At 40.4% G+C, this 17531-nt stretch overlaps 1 protein-coding gene across 1 annotated transcript; it reads right to left on the reverse strand.

The window, feature by feature from the left end:
• Positions 1-11163: 11163 nt before the first annotated feature.
• On the reverse strand, positions 11164-17223 carry spry2 (sprouty RTK signaling antagonist 2). Its single transcript, XM_084713907.1, has 2 exons — positions 16481-17223; positions 11164-12501 (listed from the first exon to the last, which is right to left on the reverse strand). Exon 2 carries the CDS (start codon positions 12451-12453, stop codon positions 11485-11487), a length of 969 nt encoding a protein of 322 aa, XP_084570033.1. The 5' UTR covers positions 12454-12501; positions 16481-17223; the 3' UTR covers positions 11164-11484.
• Between the last annotated feature and the right edge of the window lie 308 nt (positions 17224-17531).

Below are 17531 nucleotides of genomic sequence, written 5' to 3' on the forward strand. Positions count from 1 at the left end.
CACTTCAAGGCAAGTAAGTGGGTTAAGCTCACCTACAGTCTGATTGTAACACTTATCTAACACTAGAAAATCTTAGAATTAGCAGAAGGTCGCCAGAGGACATGAATGTTGAGCACCATCACTCTCTTTTCTCAGAAAAGTGGTATTTCTCAGCATGAAAGAAGATTTTAATCACAGATCAGCGTGCAATTCATCATTAGATGTTATTCTGTCATGAATAGCGCATTTATAACTTGATCTAAACAGCAAAGTACCTAAAAAAATATTTTGCACCACAGCTGCTGCCATTTTGCATGAAAAGAAAGTGGAAGAAACCACCACAGTTAAAAAAAAAAAAGTACAACCATCAGACATTGCAACCACTGTGGCCACAAGTGACATTAGTTAAGTTTCTTTCCAAATTTAGCAGATATTTTTGCCACATTTTCAGAAAATCTGCCAAAGAAAATGTGAACCATTATGTGAATATTAGGAGAAATAAACATTTGATGGTGCAAAGTCTTCAGCTGGTGCCGTTAAAATACGATGAAAGAGGTGGTGGGCCAGTGTGTAGGATTACTGTAGAAACATGGTGGCTCAATATGGCGGCCTCCGTCAAAGAGATTTCTTTCCCCCTTGATATCCCTAGATATAAAGGGCTTATTCTAAAGTAAGAACAGGAGAAGAGTCATCAAGTCAGTCAAAAGATTTAGACATAATCAGAAGCATCTTGCGTTGACACAGTAAGTTTGGATCTGCAAAACTGCTGAGTGGACTGAATTAAAGAAAGGTGCATTTTCTTGTGTGTAATTTCAACTTTTCATTTGTAAGAGGAAGACTATGCTGTGCTATGCTATACTGTGCTATTCACTCAGTCTCATAACCCCACTTTAGGTGGTTAGCTTGCAGCTAATCTTTAGCAATTGCTTGGTAGCATTAATCAGGTTTGGAAAAGATTTATTTCAACCCATATGGCAGCGCCTATTTTAAATGTTTCTGCAGGTATTTCATCTGGAAAATCATGTTGAATTCTGGGGAATATGATGATCTCAACTCCCAAAAAATGTGTGAGAATGGGTGAGAAGCAGGTAAATAAAAGTCTGAGCACCATATCATTGTTTACTAAAGCTGACTCGAGGTAACCAACTCTCCCACTGACTTTACTGTCAAAACAAAACCATTAAAAAAAAAGAAAAGAAATTATGCTCCGAGTACACCGGAGCCTTTCTTTGAATTTACTAAAGGCAAAAATTCAATTAAATACAAACACATGCCTGGAAGTCTCGAGCGTATTTCAGTATTTTTCACACTTAATGGCGCATTTCAGTTCAGTGCAGCCCGTCTTAGTTACAGTCTTTTAACCTCCTCGACATACCCAACGCATCATTAACTTTGAGCCATAGAAAGGGGAAATCTGTTTTTAATGGAGCTGAATGGCACACAGGTCGATCATATCTTTTTCTCGCACAGCTTTGTTCCACATGATCTCACGCTCTCCCCTCGCCCAATCTGGAGACATATATAGTAATATCGGCCCGTAATTCCTCTGAACTCCTCACTGGCCCCGACGCTCAGTATGCACACGCTGACATGATGGCCAGTTTGCAGTTAGGAGGAAGGACATTAGCTTAACAGGTTTTACATCTCCCTGTTCTTCACAGCTGAGTGGATTTTGGAGTATGAGCGCATCTTGAATCATAGTCTGCTGTATCATATTTCTTTCCACAGAACCAGTTATGTCTGCGTAGTGCATTTGACTTGCAAATGTCCTCACCCTCCTTTCCCTGTGCTGTAATTTGAATAATTCTACCCGGGTCTCAATGACACTATTCAGGTAGAGGGTTACGTGATACCACCAAGGTAAATGGGCCACCTGAGAAAGGAGAAGTTGGCTTGCAAATTTGTCCAGAATGAGAAAAAAAAAATCAAACATGCAAATATATTTGCTTCTTTGTCCACTGCATGTGAGAATTTCTTGCCTCTGGGTAAAAACATGACATCACCCCTCATTGCATCAACATGCATGAAAGGTAGGTTGCCAAAGCGAGCAAAATATCTTATTTAAAAATTTTTTGGCTTATGACACTGTAGCCAAGCAAGACTGTCCACCGTGCATCACTCACTGGTTAGTGGACAACTGTACTGAAGCCTTGAGTTTGGCATTATTGTTTTTCTTTGGAGCCATGAGTGACCATATTTGGATGAAAAGGCGGAGCTCGCCATTGCTCAAGGTAGCCCCTACAACATACCCTGCTTTATCGTCCGTTTTACTCTAAATGGATCCATCATTGACAAAATAAACATCATGCTGTAATAAAGAAGACTTGAAACTAATGACTGAGACCATAAACTCATTACTAAACTGTTTACTGATGTCATACAACGAGTGAGAAGGTCACTTCCTCATAGACTTCCATACAGTTGAGCTTCTTTTTCTCTGCTTTGGATTCACTTTTCAGGCAGAATACAGTCTGTGGCCTCGGCTCACTGCTCAGTTAAGATCCAGCCTGTCCTGTATAATACCAGGAATGCACAGAGTCTATATGATAGTTGTTTTGAGACGGTTTAGAAGGCACACAGAGTTTACATGGCACCAGATATCACCACAGTGAATGACACCACTTTGTTTAATCCTTAAAATCCAGGGAGGTGACTAGTGGAGGAATACCTTGTTCTCTGAATCCATCCCTACAATTTAAGTCTATAATCTGGACCTGGACAAAATCATAGACACTGAAATATTCCATGAGACGTGCAAGGCCATCTTGCAATCAAAATCTGCTTTTTTGACCATTAAAGCGTTGTCAGCTTTTTATTTCTGCAGGGGTATAATAATATTTTTGCACTGGACTGTATGTGTTTGCACTGCGTCAGTTCCAGCTATTAACATATCAAAACAAAGCTCCTATGAATGTAAAAGAGTGGCAAACTTTTTATGATTTCATGCTATAAAAAACTATAAAACTAAAAAAGCTACAGTTTTCGACGTGCTGCGTTCATGTGGGTTTTTATCAGCATCAAAATGTTTCCTCAGGGGTGAATCATCAGGGAGGATATTTACGTAAATTAGATTAGAAAGCAGCAGCTGCTATCTTGTTGGTCATGCAGTTTGACAATATCAGTTAATCAGTTCAATTGATGTAAGGAAGAGGAAAAAACGAGCTGAATTTTTACAGATTACATCGCAGCATCTTAAGAACTGATATAGAATTCTTTCTTTCTTCCTCCAGAGTTTTTTTTTCAGCAAATATCTTATTGAGCATCACTAAGGTAAATATTTGGTTTCCAACTGTCTCTCCCACTTTTTTTTCTGTTATGTCTGCAAACAGTGAATGAGCGCTAAACGTCTGCTCTCCTCTTCACACAACTCCTACTATATCATTCAAAGTCTGTGAGCGATTACACACATGCATCCACATGTGCATGCACCCTCCCAAAACACACACACACACATAATTGCCACCATCACACACATACACACATTAAATGCGATGTGGTATAGTGAGCTGTCAGACCGCACTAATTCCTCTTTTTATGTGTGTCTGTCCTACTGTGTAGCAGAGGGATCAGGATTGCCTTTCAGGATAACAACTGAAGCTCTAAGCTCTTCAGTGTGTGTGTGCGTGTGTGTATCTGGGTGAACAACAATTGGCCGCTAAGCTGTAAAGAGCCTTGCAGCCACGGTGTCGCCAACAAATATCCACTGGCTGTCAGCGACCGACTGACTCTGTGTGTGTGTGTGTGTGTGTGTGTGTGTACGCGTGCAGATGAGCCAACTTCCTGTGGTGGATTGAAGTTAAGTGCTGCTATTAGACTTAGGCCTCCAGTCGGGCTTCATTGTCTGGGCGAAAGACTCGATTATGCTGACAGGGACGCACGTGTGTGCAAGGATACACACACACATATGAACATTAGCACACATGCACACATACAGGTCAGCAGAGGTGGCAAAAGTACACACAATCTGGACTCAAGTAGAAGTACAGATACTTCTGTAAAATGCAAGAAAAGGTGAAAGGGTGCAGGCTCTGAAATGTACTTAAAGTATAGAAGTAGTCCTCTAAAGGAGTCCCCTTTCTGTCTGCTTCGTCTTGTTACATCTTCTAACTTGACATCTTTTACGTTGTTTAGGTTTTGTTATGTCTTCTTATGTAGTTTTCGTCTTCAAAGTAATTTTCTTCCTGTTATGTCATCATTGTTGTCATGTTGTAATGTCCTTTTACGTCGTTTTTATCTTGTTACATGTTTTGCAACATTTTATATCTGTTGTGTGTGTGTGCCGAAAAATACACTAAAGAATCATCTTTTCTGTGTGTTATTGTCTCATACATTTAGGTTGAAATTTATGTTGGAAGGACGTTGCGCAGTGATACACAATAAAATTCCCTTCATGTGTACTGAAACAAAAGTAACAAACCTAAATGTAAAACATTTATGCATACACCAGAAAACTCTGCAAATTGCAGTAACTGAGTATTTGTACTGTACTGTTACCTCCCACCTCTGCAGGTCAAGTTTTTTAAAGTTTTTCAACATGTACAAGGAAACATCTGCAGCCGTCTTATGCTGCACACACGCCCTCCGTCTCCTCTCGCACACTAAACTTTTATGACAGATACACTCTCCAGTATCTCTCTTGCTCCCTCTGTTTGCTCTCTTTGCCTTCCTGGCTGCTGTAATCTTCCTCCTCAAGGCATAACAGTAGTTCAGCTGTCACTGAGATAGAACTGGGTTGCATAAGATTTAGATTTTTAACTGCAGGCGTGCCCCGTAATTCACCTTGCAAAGCTGTACGCTCTCCCAGAGGTGAGCGTGTCTCCTGGCTGCCCTATAAAAAGTGAGTGTGAAACTTCAAAAAGGGCAAAATTGTCATATAACAGGAGACACTTTGGACATTTTAGCGCTTGGCATTTGTCGTTTAGCAGCGTGAAAAGCTATGCATTATTCTTTCTTTATGTAATTTGACTGAACGCGCAGTGACAGTGATGGAGGACAGACTCAGTGGAAAGTAGAAAACCACAGTCAGGTGGGGGGGGATGCGCCTTGAGCTCTAGATGTGTGCATGTCTCTGCCGCCCACATCGGAAAACAAGAAAGAAAAGTTCAGCTTCTAAGAAAACGTTTTCACTCGTAGAGAAGAGAAAGGTGTGGTGGCTTTCTTTTACACCTACGTTCTGTAGCCTCTCTTTACAGCCATTCTGACATGTTGAATCAACTTTTTGGCAACAGACTAGAGCAAATATGACTGAATTATCCCCCTAAGCACACATGATTGGAAGAGCTGTGCAAAATTTAAGGTGATCTATCAGAAAACTGGCTTAAAATCTGATATTTTAGTCATATCTCTCCTAACAGTATTCTGAAAAAAACTGAATCTTCTCAGTAATGAAGCTTCTCACGTAATGAAGGCTGTGTACCTCGAATGTCTGAGTTTATGCTGTCGTCACCGTCAAACATGATAAACCACAGTGGAAAAAGTCCAGACACCTTCAAGAAGATGCTTCACCGCGAAAGAGACAAGAACACGCTCACTTTGATGATCGCTCCTCAAAGAAAAGCAAGCGTAAAAGAAAAAGAAGTATTGTTGTGAAGAGGAAGACCGCTTAAAAGTTAATTTATTGTATTTTAAATAAAGTCATCAGCACATAAGTGAAGGAAGCCACACACTTCTCCAATATGTCTGACCCATATCATCTGCTGAGCTCAACGTGGAGGATTTAAACCTGAATTCTCACTTTTATATAAACTCTTATGACACGCAGCTGTCATATACAATTTTAAAGAAATATATAAAAATATTTTCAGATGTATTTCAGATGGAATAGGTGTTTCCCAAGGCAGCAGCTGACTGACATTTGAGAGCAGACATGTCAGGAGACGCGCTGGCGAACTGCGTGGTAGGCTACCAACTGGAGAAGGTCACGGCCCTGAATGTTTTTCCCCTTCTTTTACAAAGTGTTTTCCTCAGCGTTGGTTGCGTTCGGTTAATTTAAACACCGTCCCTTCTCCGCTTTTTAGAGGGATGGTCCTGCTGTATGTATTCTGGTTGCTAATGTTAACAACAGCTGTTTTGTGGGTTCGACTGCCTGATTGCCTTTTTGAAAGACATAGCTCGATGACATCTGAAGTAACGTGCGATCATGGGAGTCGTTTTCGTCACTGTTGAACAACCACTGCAGATGAAAATATATCTGACATGACACAGGCAGAAAACATGCTCATGTATTAAATTTTATTCACATTAGATTGAACTTTTTCCAGTTGTTAACCTAATTGTAAGTGCACGTTTCTAGTGTTATTAGACATTTTAATGCAGAAATGTTGCATATTAAAGCTTCAGCTATCTTGCTAACGTGTACGAGTCATTAACAGCTCCCACACACTCAAGTTGTGGTGACCAGACTGTCGAGGCTCACAGCGACGTGTGACGGGTGCAAGCAGTCAGGGAGCAGAATATGAGGTGTTCAAGTCACAGATGGGATGAAGCTATAGCTAAAAAATGTTAGAGCCCTTCCACCTGATGCTGATGCTGAGAGACACTGTGAGTCAAAAATTCATGCTCCCTTGAGGACTGCAGAAAAAGTAATAAAACTTGAAAGTCCTGTTCTTAGTAATGACGTGAAAATTGTGATAAAAACGTACAAAAGCTTTTCACAGCAAACATGAATATACATTTTGTTCTTTATAATATTTTTAGCAGTTGTAATGCTTTCGGTAGCGGACATCTCCCTCACTTCCTCTCCCTGTTTCTCTCTCTCTCTCTCTCTCTCTCTCTCTCTCTCTCTCACAGTGCTGTTTGATTGCTTAAGCCTGGCCGTCAGACAGACAGACAATGCGTCCATGAAGAATAGCCTCGCTTCCTTCCTGTCTTCCTGTGCTGCGTTCTGCCTTGGTGAGCAGGGTGAATAGGCCGCTCTGCCCCACAGCCGCCATGAGCCGCAGGGGCCACGGCGGCTAAAACCAACAAAGAGAGCCGTTCTGGGGCCTTTTTTTTCCCCCCAATTCACATCCCCTCCTCCTCCTCCTCCTCCTCCTCCTCCTCCTGCTATACTCTCTGCTGCCAAATCACTGGGACTGCCGGGGCGGATAAACAATCCCTTTCCGTGTTTCTTGTTTTTATCCTTTTAGGCACCAAGTCTCACTTTTTTTTAATGTCAGAATTTCTTGTTTCCACCATTTTCTGCGCAAATTCTCACCTTTCTTGGTCAGAATTTCTTGTTTTTATCTTTTTCTGCACAGATTCTGACCAGATTATTGGTAGAGTTAGTCTTTGCATGCATAGTATTTGACTTGGTGGCCTAAAAGAAGAATACAAAAGTAGTATCAGTATTATAATGCAATATATTTCTATTCTACTTCTTTTGAACATATTACTTTGAAGAAAAAAGCACCCACCGCTTAACATATTCATCATTTTAAGCTATAGCTCTGTTGGGTGTAATGCACACCAAGAATATCAGGTTATGCTTTTCCTTAAAGAGGTGTTGAGCATTTTTGCCAGGAAGCCCGTTTAGATCCAAAAAAAGATTTCAGAGGAACTGAAATGACCCAAGAAAATCTAAACAGGGCCCTTCTGCTCTGCAAACACTTCAAACACTTCAAACACTGATATGTGAGCATTTTGCTCACAGCTGCATTGTAAAAAAAAAAAAAAAAGACTGAATTGAATCCAAACCTTCATCACGGTTTGCAGTGTTTTCATTACTGAGAAGTCAAGCAGCCGTGACTTGTCTTAAAGTGTATTAGACACACAACTTTTCATCAAGTTCATCTATGTTTTTCTTCAAACTATAACAAAGAAGGAAGTTTAAACTCACGTTCTGGGAAGTCTGCTAATATGCTGATCATGTTTCTTTAGAAACTTAATTTAATTAACATTCATTCAACTCATTGTTTCAAGTTGTCAAGTTGAAGCCCTGGATATTTTAAAGATATTTATAAAGAGATATTTTTTACAGTGTAACATGCAGACTCATTGAAAAGGAGACCAAACTCGTAGCTATAAAAGAGAAAACACTGTTCTAAATGATGAAAAATCCCCTTTTTCTCATTAGCACAAGTGAAAATAAACCTTGTTTTGCTTTATAAGTGCATATCCCAACTGATAGGACTACCAGCCAATTGCCCTCCCCACCCCCCAACAAGACAACCATCTCCCTATGGGAATACCAAGTAGGAGCAGGTAGCTGAGAGGAGCGTTGGGGAGCCAAAATGACCCCCCGACTATTGAAAACAGGATGAATGCATGCCGGGCTGAATACGGGGGTAAACTGTTAGGTCTTTGTCATTCAAAGTGATGCTTTTAACCCTTTGCGGTCCCTCTTCCTAACAACCTCCCCCCCCCCTCCTCCTCCAACACCCACCCCTTTCCCCTCTTCATTCACAGCTGAGACAATGGAGGCAGAGAGGACTGGAAAAATAAAGACTAAACACAAGATCAACTCTCCCTTTTCTGTCTCTAATGGGATTCTGCCCGTTATGTTTCCATCTCCTCTGCTGCAGCTCGCTGCAAAATAGGTGAAAGTTGATAATTATGTAAAGCAAACCCCCCCCATCAGTCAAAGGCTGGGGGATGAATAACAAACAAGTGAGCGCAGGTTGGGCCTCGGTGTGTCAATCACGGCTCTGAATGCATACCGTGCCGCAAACACGTCCGTATGCTGTCAACAAGTGTCAGGGGCTTATGTTTCAGGCTTATGTTTCGCCTGCAGGGACATTCAAAACCAAGGAATTCCTGAACAAACCTTTGATAAAAAAAAAAAGAAAAAAGAAAAAGCATGGAGAGGAAAAAAAAAAGGGCCCAGTATCTGCAGGATCCCGAGGAACGTGTATGAAATTAACTTGAAGCCAGGCCAGGCTGTAATACCAGGCTTACATACCTGATTTATAAGATAAATAAAAAAAGAAGTGATAGGATTCATTTTCGAGAGGTATTTTCTGGAGCAAACAGATGTGTGCATTCCAATAAACATGGCTGCACCACAGCCAGATGTTTTGAAGAGGGCCCAAGGTGAACATTAATATGTCCTTGTTTTCCTTGTTTTCTTGTTTTTATATCCTTTCATGCACCGACTGTTTTTTTTGGTGAGAATTTCTATTTTTTAAATTCCTCTCTGCACTAATTCACATTTTTTCGTTCGGAAGTTCTTGTTTTTATCATTTTCAGCAATGATTCTTACTTCTTTGGGGCAAAAATTTCTTGTTTCTATCCTTTTCTGCACCAATTCCCACTAATTTTTGATAGGAATTTCTGGTTTTTCCATCTTTCTCTGCGCTAATTCACTTTTTTGCGGTCAGAAATTCCTGTTTATTTAATTTCCTTCACCAGTTCTCACTTTTTTCTTTTTTTTCTGCACCAGTTCACACTTTTTTAGTCACAATAAGTTGTAGAGACAAAATGGCAGAGGGTTGATGACAGCTTTGCTTTTGCGACCCGACCTTGTTTTCAAGAGAACACACAGGAGAATGCAGAAAAACAACAGGAAAAATACTCAGTCAGACTTCAAGGTTGTTTAATTTCGAACGTTAATATATTTGTCTTCTAATTCATAGTGAACTATTCATCCAGCTTTGACACTTCTCCTACACGTCACCTCAGAAAATCTGCAGCCACTACAGAAATAGCCCCGTGAGGAGGTGACACATTAACAATGCTTTCTCAAAATAAATATTTTTCATTATAAAATAATAAAACCTTCAAATAAATATATATTTTTAACTTTACACTAAGCAAATGTTGGAATTAGAAAATAAATTTTTCATATAAGGTCACTGTACAATTTACAAGTAGAAGGGATAAGACTTTGCCTTTGTAAAATTACATAAAATGATTGATATACATTCCAGTGAATGTACAGACATTGTGTGAATGAAGTCGACTGATTCATATAAACGTGGATTCATCAAGGTGCCTCTGGTGTGGCAGAAAACTTTTCACAGTTGAAGTATTATTATATGTACAAAAATAAAACATCTGTCAAGCTCATTTTCTAATGTACATACCCTTTGCATTTACTACTTTACTTACAGTTAGTAATAGGAGTCTGTTCTTAGCATATAAGTTGTATTAAAGGTTAAAAAAAACAAGGCTATCCATTTGGACTCTCATAGCAACAATACGATATCTGGGCACTTGAGTGAGGATTTTTCAGCACAAAACAGTAGTTGAATGTGTCGTCATACCTTTTTAACATGTGGAGCGCTTATTTTGGTTTACCTTTGATGTGAATCTCAGGGTGCCAGGGTGTATGTGAACGCACCGCCAGTGCCTTTACTAAAAACATCTTGTCAACCTCTTAACGGGATAGTTTGGATTATTTGAAATGGAGTTGCAGGAGGTACAGTCGGCAAGAAATTATATTTTGGTCACTTAAAAAAGTGAACAATCTATATTTATCAGTTTGAATGTACACTATATTTAGAATATTTTCACTACTTTACTTTGCTGTCCGACAGCCTTTACTGACAGGAAACTGCTGTTATACAAGCCAAATATCGCTCTCTTCAAACCAACCAAACTCCGTAGACAAAATCAGTAATTTTACCTCTATGTGCATGGGAGTTGCTGGTCTACCATTAACTTGATGTGTTAGTTTTCTTGTGTTATTTTGTGACTTCTGAATAGTTAAGATTCACCTAAGTCACACAATGACACAAACAAACTAACAGATTGAGAAGTGGTAGACCTGCAACTCCTGTGTCATGCACAGTAAAAATGAGTGATTTCACCCACGGAGTTTGGTTGGTTTGGAAAGAGTGATATGTGGGTTATATAACAGCGATGAAAGTATTCTAAATTAGGGCTGAACAATTATTTGAACTTGTAGTATGGCAGGCTGCAATGTTCAGATCACAAGAGACACAACATTTGTTAAATGTGTGTAAAAATACAATTTTAAATTCGATATTTTCGTGTAGCAGAGAGGTCCTGGCCTACACATCATATTCTACAGACTTAAGAAAACATCTTTGTGTGGTATGGATTCCCACAAAAATTGCACCATAATCATTTTAATGAGAATAATGATGTAAAATTTAGCATTCCCACTAATATCGCAAATACATGATCAGCCAACTACATACTATTTCAAAATCGTTCAGCCTTAAAACTGATATTGATTTTTTTTGGTGTGTTTTTAAGTGTCTAAAATGCCTTTTGTTGTGAACCCTGTCCATAGCAGTACATCGCTTCAGTGCTGGTGACCCCTTCCTCTCCAAAGTAGGGGTGTGCTGACAGGCACCCACTGTAGGGAATACACCGACTATGTACCTCATGCAACCCCACGTCAAATGATCCAAACTATCCTTTTAAAAGTTGACAATGCAAGGCACAATTTCCCTGTGTCCCTGCCCAGATCTGACAGGCATGGAGCTCTAGATGGACAACACAAAAACTCAAGCACAACAGCATCATTAGCTCTCTATTCAAACCTTTCGACTACACGACTACAGGGCCAAAACATCGATCAGTTCATTCAACATGGAGTCTTTTCCATCCTTCTGCATTTTAACAACGACAGCCGGGTCGTGTGACCCGGTCATAGCAGCTCTGGCACACAGCGACACATCCTTTAGCTGGGAGGTAGCACAGGAGACAGGGGAAGAGCAGGGACAGGAGCGACACGGTGGTCCAGCGGACGCAGCAGTGCGACTGCGTGCATGAGAAGGGCTTGTCGGCGCACGTGTCCTCATCGTCACTGGAGCAGTGGTAGAAAAGCCCCTTGACGCAGCACACGCACGTGCCGTACTCCATCGCGCTCTGTGCTGAGCACATGCACCGATGGCCGCACATCCAGCAGGAGGGAAGCTCCCGCTGGCGACGGCACTCCTGGCAACGACACCGACCGCAGCGCTGGCATTTGTTGGAGTGCATGCCAGGATTTTTAGAGCCTCCGCTGCCCGGCACGGCCACAACCGCCCTGGACTCGTTGTTCAGGGGTTTCAGCTCTTCTGAACTGAGCTCGGCACGTTTGGGCTGGGTTCTGATTATCTGGTTGCTGCTGAGGAGCCTCTGGTCTGAAGAGGAGCTCCCCACACTGGTCCTGATGCTACTCTGGGAGTCCTCAGCGCTGGAGGACCGCACCACGCCCTCCCTGGAAGTATTTGTGTTTAAATGCTGAGTCAATGAAGGCAGGTTGTGGAGATTATTCGGCCTCTCTTCTGGAGTCTCCTGAGTCCTTGAGCCTGGTGATGTAACCAAGTCACTTTTCTGTTGCCTAGGCTCCAACGCCGGAGACCTTTGGGTCACCGTCGGCCCTTCTGTATACTCATTACTACTCCCAGTTATCCTGATCTGATCCAGAGATAGCACTGTTGGAGTGTGGGCTGGCTGCCCATTGGTCAACCCAGGGTCTGGTGGAGCATCATGGATTTGGGGAGGCCGTGGTTGCGGTCTGCCTTCGTCATGCGGTGTGTCCGGCGACAACCCATGGCGTGCTCCTCCCCCGTCGCTGTCGCTCTGACTTCTGGAATCCATCTCGGGACTGAAGGGCCGCTCTGGCTGGCATGGGACACATCTGAAGTCCTGGAAAAGAAAGAGACAGTTTATATCCGTCTGTGACGAGCCATGCAAATGATGCCATGCAAATCATAACCGATATCTGTACGAGCACTATTATGGAAATAAGGCCTAACAAACACATCACAGTGTCAGCGACAGGGATGGTCGATGTAATGTTTGGATCCAGAAGTGAGGTGGTTGTCAAAAGTATCAGTACTTACAGACTTTTTCAATACCACAAGTTGAAAACAATACAATAATAAACATTTGTTAGTATCAAAAGTACCCAAACTGTAAAAAAGAAAAGATCATTCAAGACCTAAGATCAGTTCAGGCTTAACTGTCCTTCCTAAATTTTGGCTTGTTGCAGCAAAACCAGTGACCTCCTCTGTACTTCTATGTTAGCTCAAAAGAAAAGAACAAAAACTGTCCTATTTTTGTTTTTTCTTTTTGCTGTGGTACCTAAAGAGGTATACAGCGTCCTTTTTAAACTTGTCTTATATCAAAGTTTAAAACTACGGTAATGTGACAATTCAAGTTTTGAGAATCAGCTTTTCTTTCACGCACAAAAACAGATGATAACCAAAGTTTGTTTACCCAAAGCTGACTGAAGTTCCACATCCAGACTCTATGCTGAAGAACTGATATCTTTACTGAATCTAAATGAGGCTGCCGCACTAGTTTGTGCCAACTTCCTGTTTCCACACTCCTATGACACAACATTGACCAAGAACCTACCAAGAAATATGAATCTGCACATTTGCCTGGACTCCGGAGCTAAAAACGACCGGTCGCTCGAAAGTTGATCTTGGTGGAACCTCCGTAGCTGAAGACGCAGAATGATGAACTGCAACTACCCCTGTTCGAGTTTGGACCTTTGTTGCATCACTCTTGCTCACTTCCTGTTGTCTCTACCCTGTGTGCAACAAAGGCTTACAATGCCCCAAAATACTTACAAAAAAATAGAAAAGAAAATCAATCTGCAGCTATTTTGACGACGGACTTGCTGCTAAAATACTGAAGGATTATAACTTTCAACCTGGATTGAAACATGGTTTATCTCACTGGTTCAACCCTCTCAATCGATACGTCCCGTTTTTTTTAAAAAGCCTTTTACATATTATAAGATGCAAATTTAGGTTTTGGGCTGTGGGTCGATAGGAAATGTCATTTTTCTGCCATTTAAGGACCAAACAATGAGAAAATAATACATTTTTGGAAGCTGGAACAACAGAAGAAAGAGAGTATAACTTGTAATCAATAGTGTGACACAGTTTGATCATTGATTAACTATGCAGAATTTATTATCTAAACTCAAAAATTCAAACAAAAAACAAAACTTGAGTAAAAATCCTCTCATGTTGGGGGTCTGGTCTAATATATGCATCTATTGTGGGCGTCTTTCATGTGCAGTAAGTTTGAGAACTCCTGTTTCTGCAGTGATATCAAAGATCTCCAGCTTGTCAAATGTGACATTTTGATGCTTTTCTTCCTTTATTTGAATTGTTGGTCAGACACCTTAAAACATCAGCTTAGTGTCTGCTTAATTATAACAGACATGTTTCACTACTCCGTTAAATGTATCCTGTAAAAGACTACAGCTGCAACAATTAGTTGTCAACTATTATACTATTCTACTAATTGATTTGCCACTTGAGTAATATGTTTAAAAATGTCCAAATTCTCTGTCTTTAGCTTCTAAAATCTGAATATTTGTGTATATGTGACGTTAATTGCAACCCTAAGTCATATTAATCAATACTGAGGCTTATACTTGTAAATACGATGTGTCAAAGTGTGGCAACTATGTATCGACAATTTTCTACACTTAATATCTTGAAGGATCTTGAACATTTCCATTCTCAGAGGCTGGAGATGGTGATGATCACAGTTCAGTTTTTTTTTCTGTGGGTTTGGTCAGATAACGCAGACGTGGAAAGTTAAAGCAGATGTAAAAGTAATCTTAAAAGGAGCAACAAGGAAACTAAATAGCATTTTGTTAAAGTTTTGGACGGCCCTGAGTACATTTTATGTTTCTAACCCTGACCTCTCGTCTATACGCCCTCACAGCTCCAGATCAGCGATTATCTGACTGATTCATCCTATGGAGAGACTAAATATTAGCATATTGCACTGTCACTCCGCATTAATCTAACATATTCAAATGCACGGCCTTGCTTTCACCGACACATCACAGCAAAGTAAAGAAACTGACAGTGTTGGCCTTAATTCTCCTTCCTTGTGGTAATTAGCTTTCAAATGCCATCTTTGGGGCTGCGAGCCCCCCCCTTCCAATGACAATACAGGAAAGGCTTTTGTTTTGTCGCATGACAAATGGCCTGCAGCAACCTTCCCCATTCTAACACATTTTACATTGTGACACTCTTGAAAAGCAGATGAGTGACGAGATAAAAAAAAAAGAAAAAAGTGTGGAGCATGAAAAAGTCCATGTGAAGTGCGAGTGATGCGTTCAAGGGTGGTTGGTGGGGGTGGGAGTGAAGCTCTCTGTGAGCATGCATGAGGGTTCTTTAGGATTTATGAGCTTTTTTTTTTGCTTCAAATGAAGCGCTTGCAGGCACGCTCAGATTCTAACCTGTTGGTGGTGGGGAGGTGTGTAGGAGCCATGTTGGCCACAGTGGGTGGGAGGCTGGGTGGGTGAAGTGTGAGGGCTAACAAAAGCAAACTGATGGCATCAGCTCTTAAATATGACAGCTTAGAGATATGAAAAGTTCAAACAATAAATGGACAAAGCTGCAGTCAAAACTCTACTCAGTATATTGGAAATCCTCTGAGTCATGTTGTTTCTGATGCACAACTGATAAGACAGTGTTTTCCACTGTGCATAACAATTTATCCTGCAAATACACACGAGTGTAGGAGGAAAACAGTGCCATAAAAGTTCAGTGTACATATTGTTTGAATGAGGGAAAGAACCAGAGTAGGTCTGCAACTAAAGCTTATTTACATTATCAATTAATCTGTCAATCATTTTTTTGACAAATCAATTAGTTGTTTGGTCAATAAAATGACAAGAAATGGTGAAAAATGTCAACTACTGATGTCCAGATCCAAAGGTGATGTCCCCAAATGCCATATTTTGTCCACAACTCAAAGATATTTAGTTAAAGGACTAAAGAAACCAGAAATTATTCAAATTTTAAAAAGCAAAAATCAGAGAATTTGCATTTATTTGTTTAAAAATGGACTCAAAGAAACTTACTATCAAAACAGAAACAGATTATTTCAATAGATGGATAATAAAATAACTGTTGCTGAGAGTAGCAAACATGTGCCAACTACATAATTACTTCCCAATAAAGCTGGAACCAGCGACATGATCGCTTAAATTAGACATTAGCAAGTGCATTTTACAGTCAAAATATCTGTCTTCATTACAGAAGTGCAGTTTTATTTTAAAAATATCTAAAAGTAATAAGTTCAAAATTGCTTAAAATGGAAATCCCTGTTGTCACTGCAGAAAAAAAAAAAAAAAAAAAAAATAGCCAAACATAAGAATCTTAAAATTTGTCAAAAAAATGACATCACATTTCTTTAATAAAAGAAAACTGAACTTTTAATCAAAAATAGCCAAAAATAAGAAGCTCAGAATTGGTCAAAAATGAAAATACCTGTCCTCATTGCAGGAAACTGCCCTTTAAACAAAAAAGTCTAAAATAAGAAGCTCAAAATTTGTCAAAAAGAAATCGTGTCTTTAATGCAAGAAAACTGAACTTTTAATCAAAAATAGCCAATAATAAGAAGCTTTGCATGTGTCAGAAGTACAGACAGACCCCTCAAATAAAACAATAACATTACATGTATGGCCTATAGAAACCTAAAGAAAGGGCAGGACAGTTGGAAGGAAGCTACAGGAAACTAAGTAGCAACAAACTACACAAAAAGTTTGTTTTTTGCGTGTTTATGCAACTTAAGCCAAGAACGCGTACTGTTTTAAAACACCACTCTCCACCACAGATCGTGCTTTACAAAAGGCTTCACGTACCGTGTTTTCGACACTTTAGCCCCTGTGTAGGTGAAATAAATCCAGTTTGAGAGCTTATTCCCTACAGAAGCGACTCAGTCTGGAAAACCGTCAGTAAAATCCATTGAGAAAGTTTCCAAGCGGGGCGCTTTTGGTGAAAAGCAGCGCTAAGACGTAAATCCCATGTTTTGCGCAAGAACACGAGGCATTAAAAAAAAAAAAAAAAAAAAAAAAAACAGGCGAAAAGTTCAATCAATCACTGCCGTCCTGAAAACTTCGCTTCACTCCTCTTGTTTTCATGCAACGAGGAAAAATTGGAGAAGCGAGCGACAAAAAGTCCAGCTCAGAAGTAGTTTTAATTCGGTGTGTTTTATCCGCAGAGCTCTGAGGGGTTTGCGAGTACTTTTTCTCGTGTGTGTGAGTGTTTTTTTTTTTTTTTTAGCTCTCTCTTTCCGGAGGGGAGGTCGGCATTTGGGCTGTAAATGGCGTCAAGCTGAAGGGGGAACAGAGCGCTTGTTGTTGCAGCGGATATCTCGCATCCGGTGCTCAGCCATTGGCTGCTAGAGAGCAGCCATTCACAGCCAGCAGCCAGCAGGCTGATCAATTATACTGCAGGAGCCAAACACTGCTGCTGCTCAAGTGCTGTGTGGACACACGAGGGCTGCCGCTGCTGCCGCCCTGCTAAACCCCGGCGTTGCTTATCGTTGCTGACCCATATTTTTGAAGTAGCACTTTTCCATATCAGTCCTGCGGAATGAATTTGCTACAGCAGTTCATACTGTGAGTGGAGGAAGAAGCACTCAGGTCCTTCACTTCAGTAAAAGCACCAATACAGCTGTAAAAATACTCCTCTGCATGAAAAAAAAATCCTCCTTAAGTAGGGGAGACTGGGGGCAACTGCAACATTTTTTACACTTTACTTTAAAGCTCACAAACTACTTACATTATGAGGTAACAAATACACAAGTCTGATTTTAAAATTTTACATGCATATGAAAACATACTTAAGAATATTTTAATATATATATTAGTAATTAATCCCTGTAAATCTTATATACTGGACCTTTAAAAT

The sequence above is a fragment of the Lutjanus erythropterus genome, chromosome 24 (assembly GCF_056507025.1).
Source record: "Lutjanus erythropterus isolate fLutEry1 chromosome 24, fLutEry1.hap2, whole genome shotgun sequence".
NCBI classification, from domain to species: Eukaryota; Metazoa; Chordata; class Actinopteri; order Lutjaniformes; family Lutjanidae; genus Lutjanus; species Lutjanus erythropterus.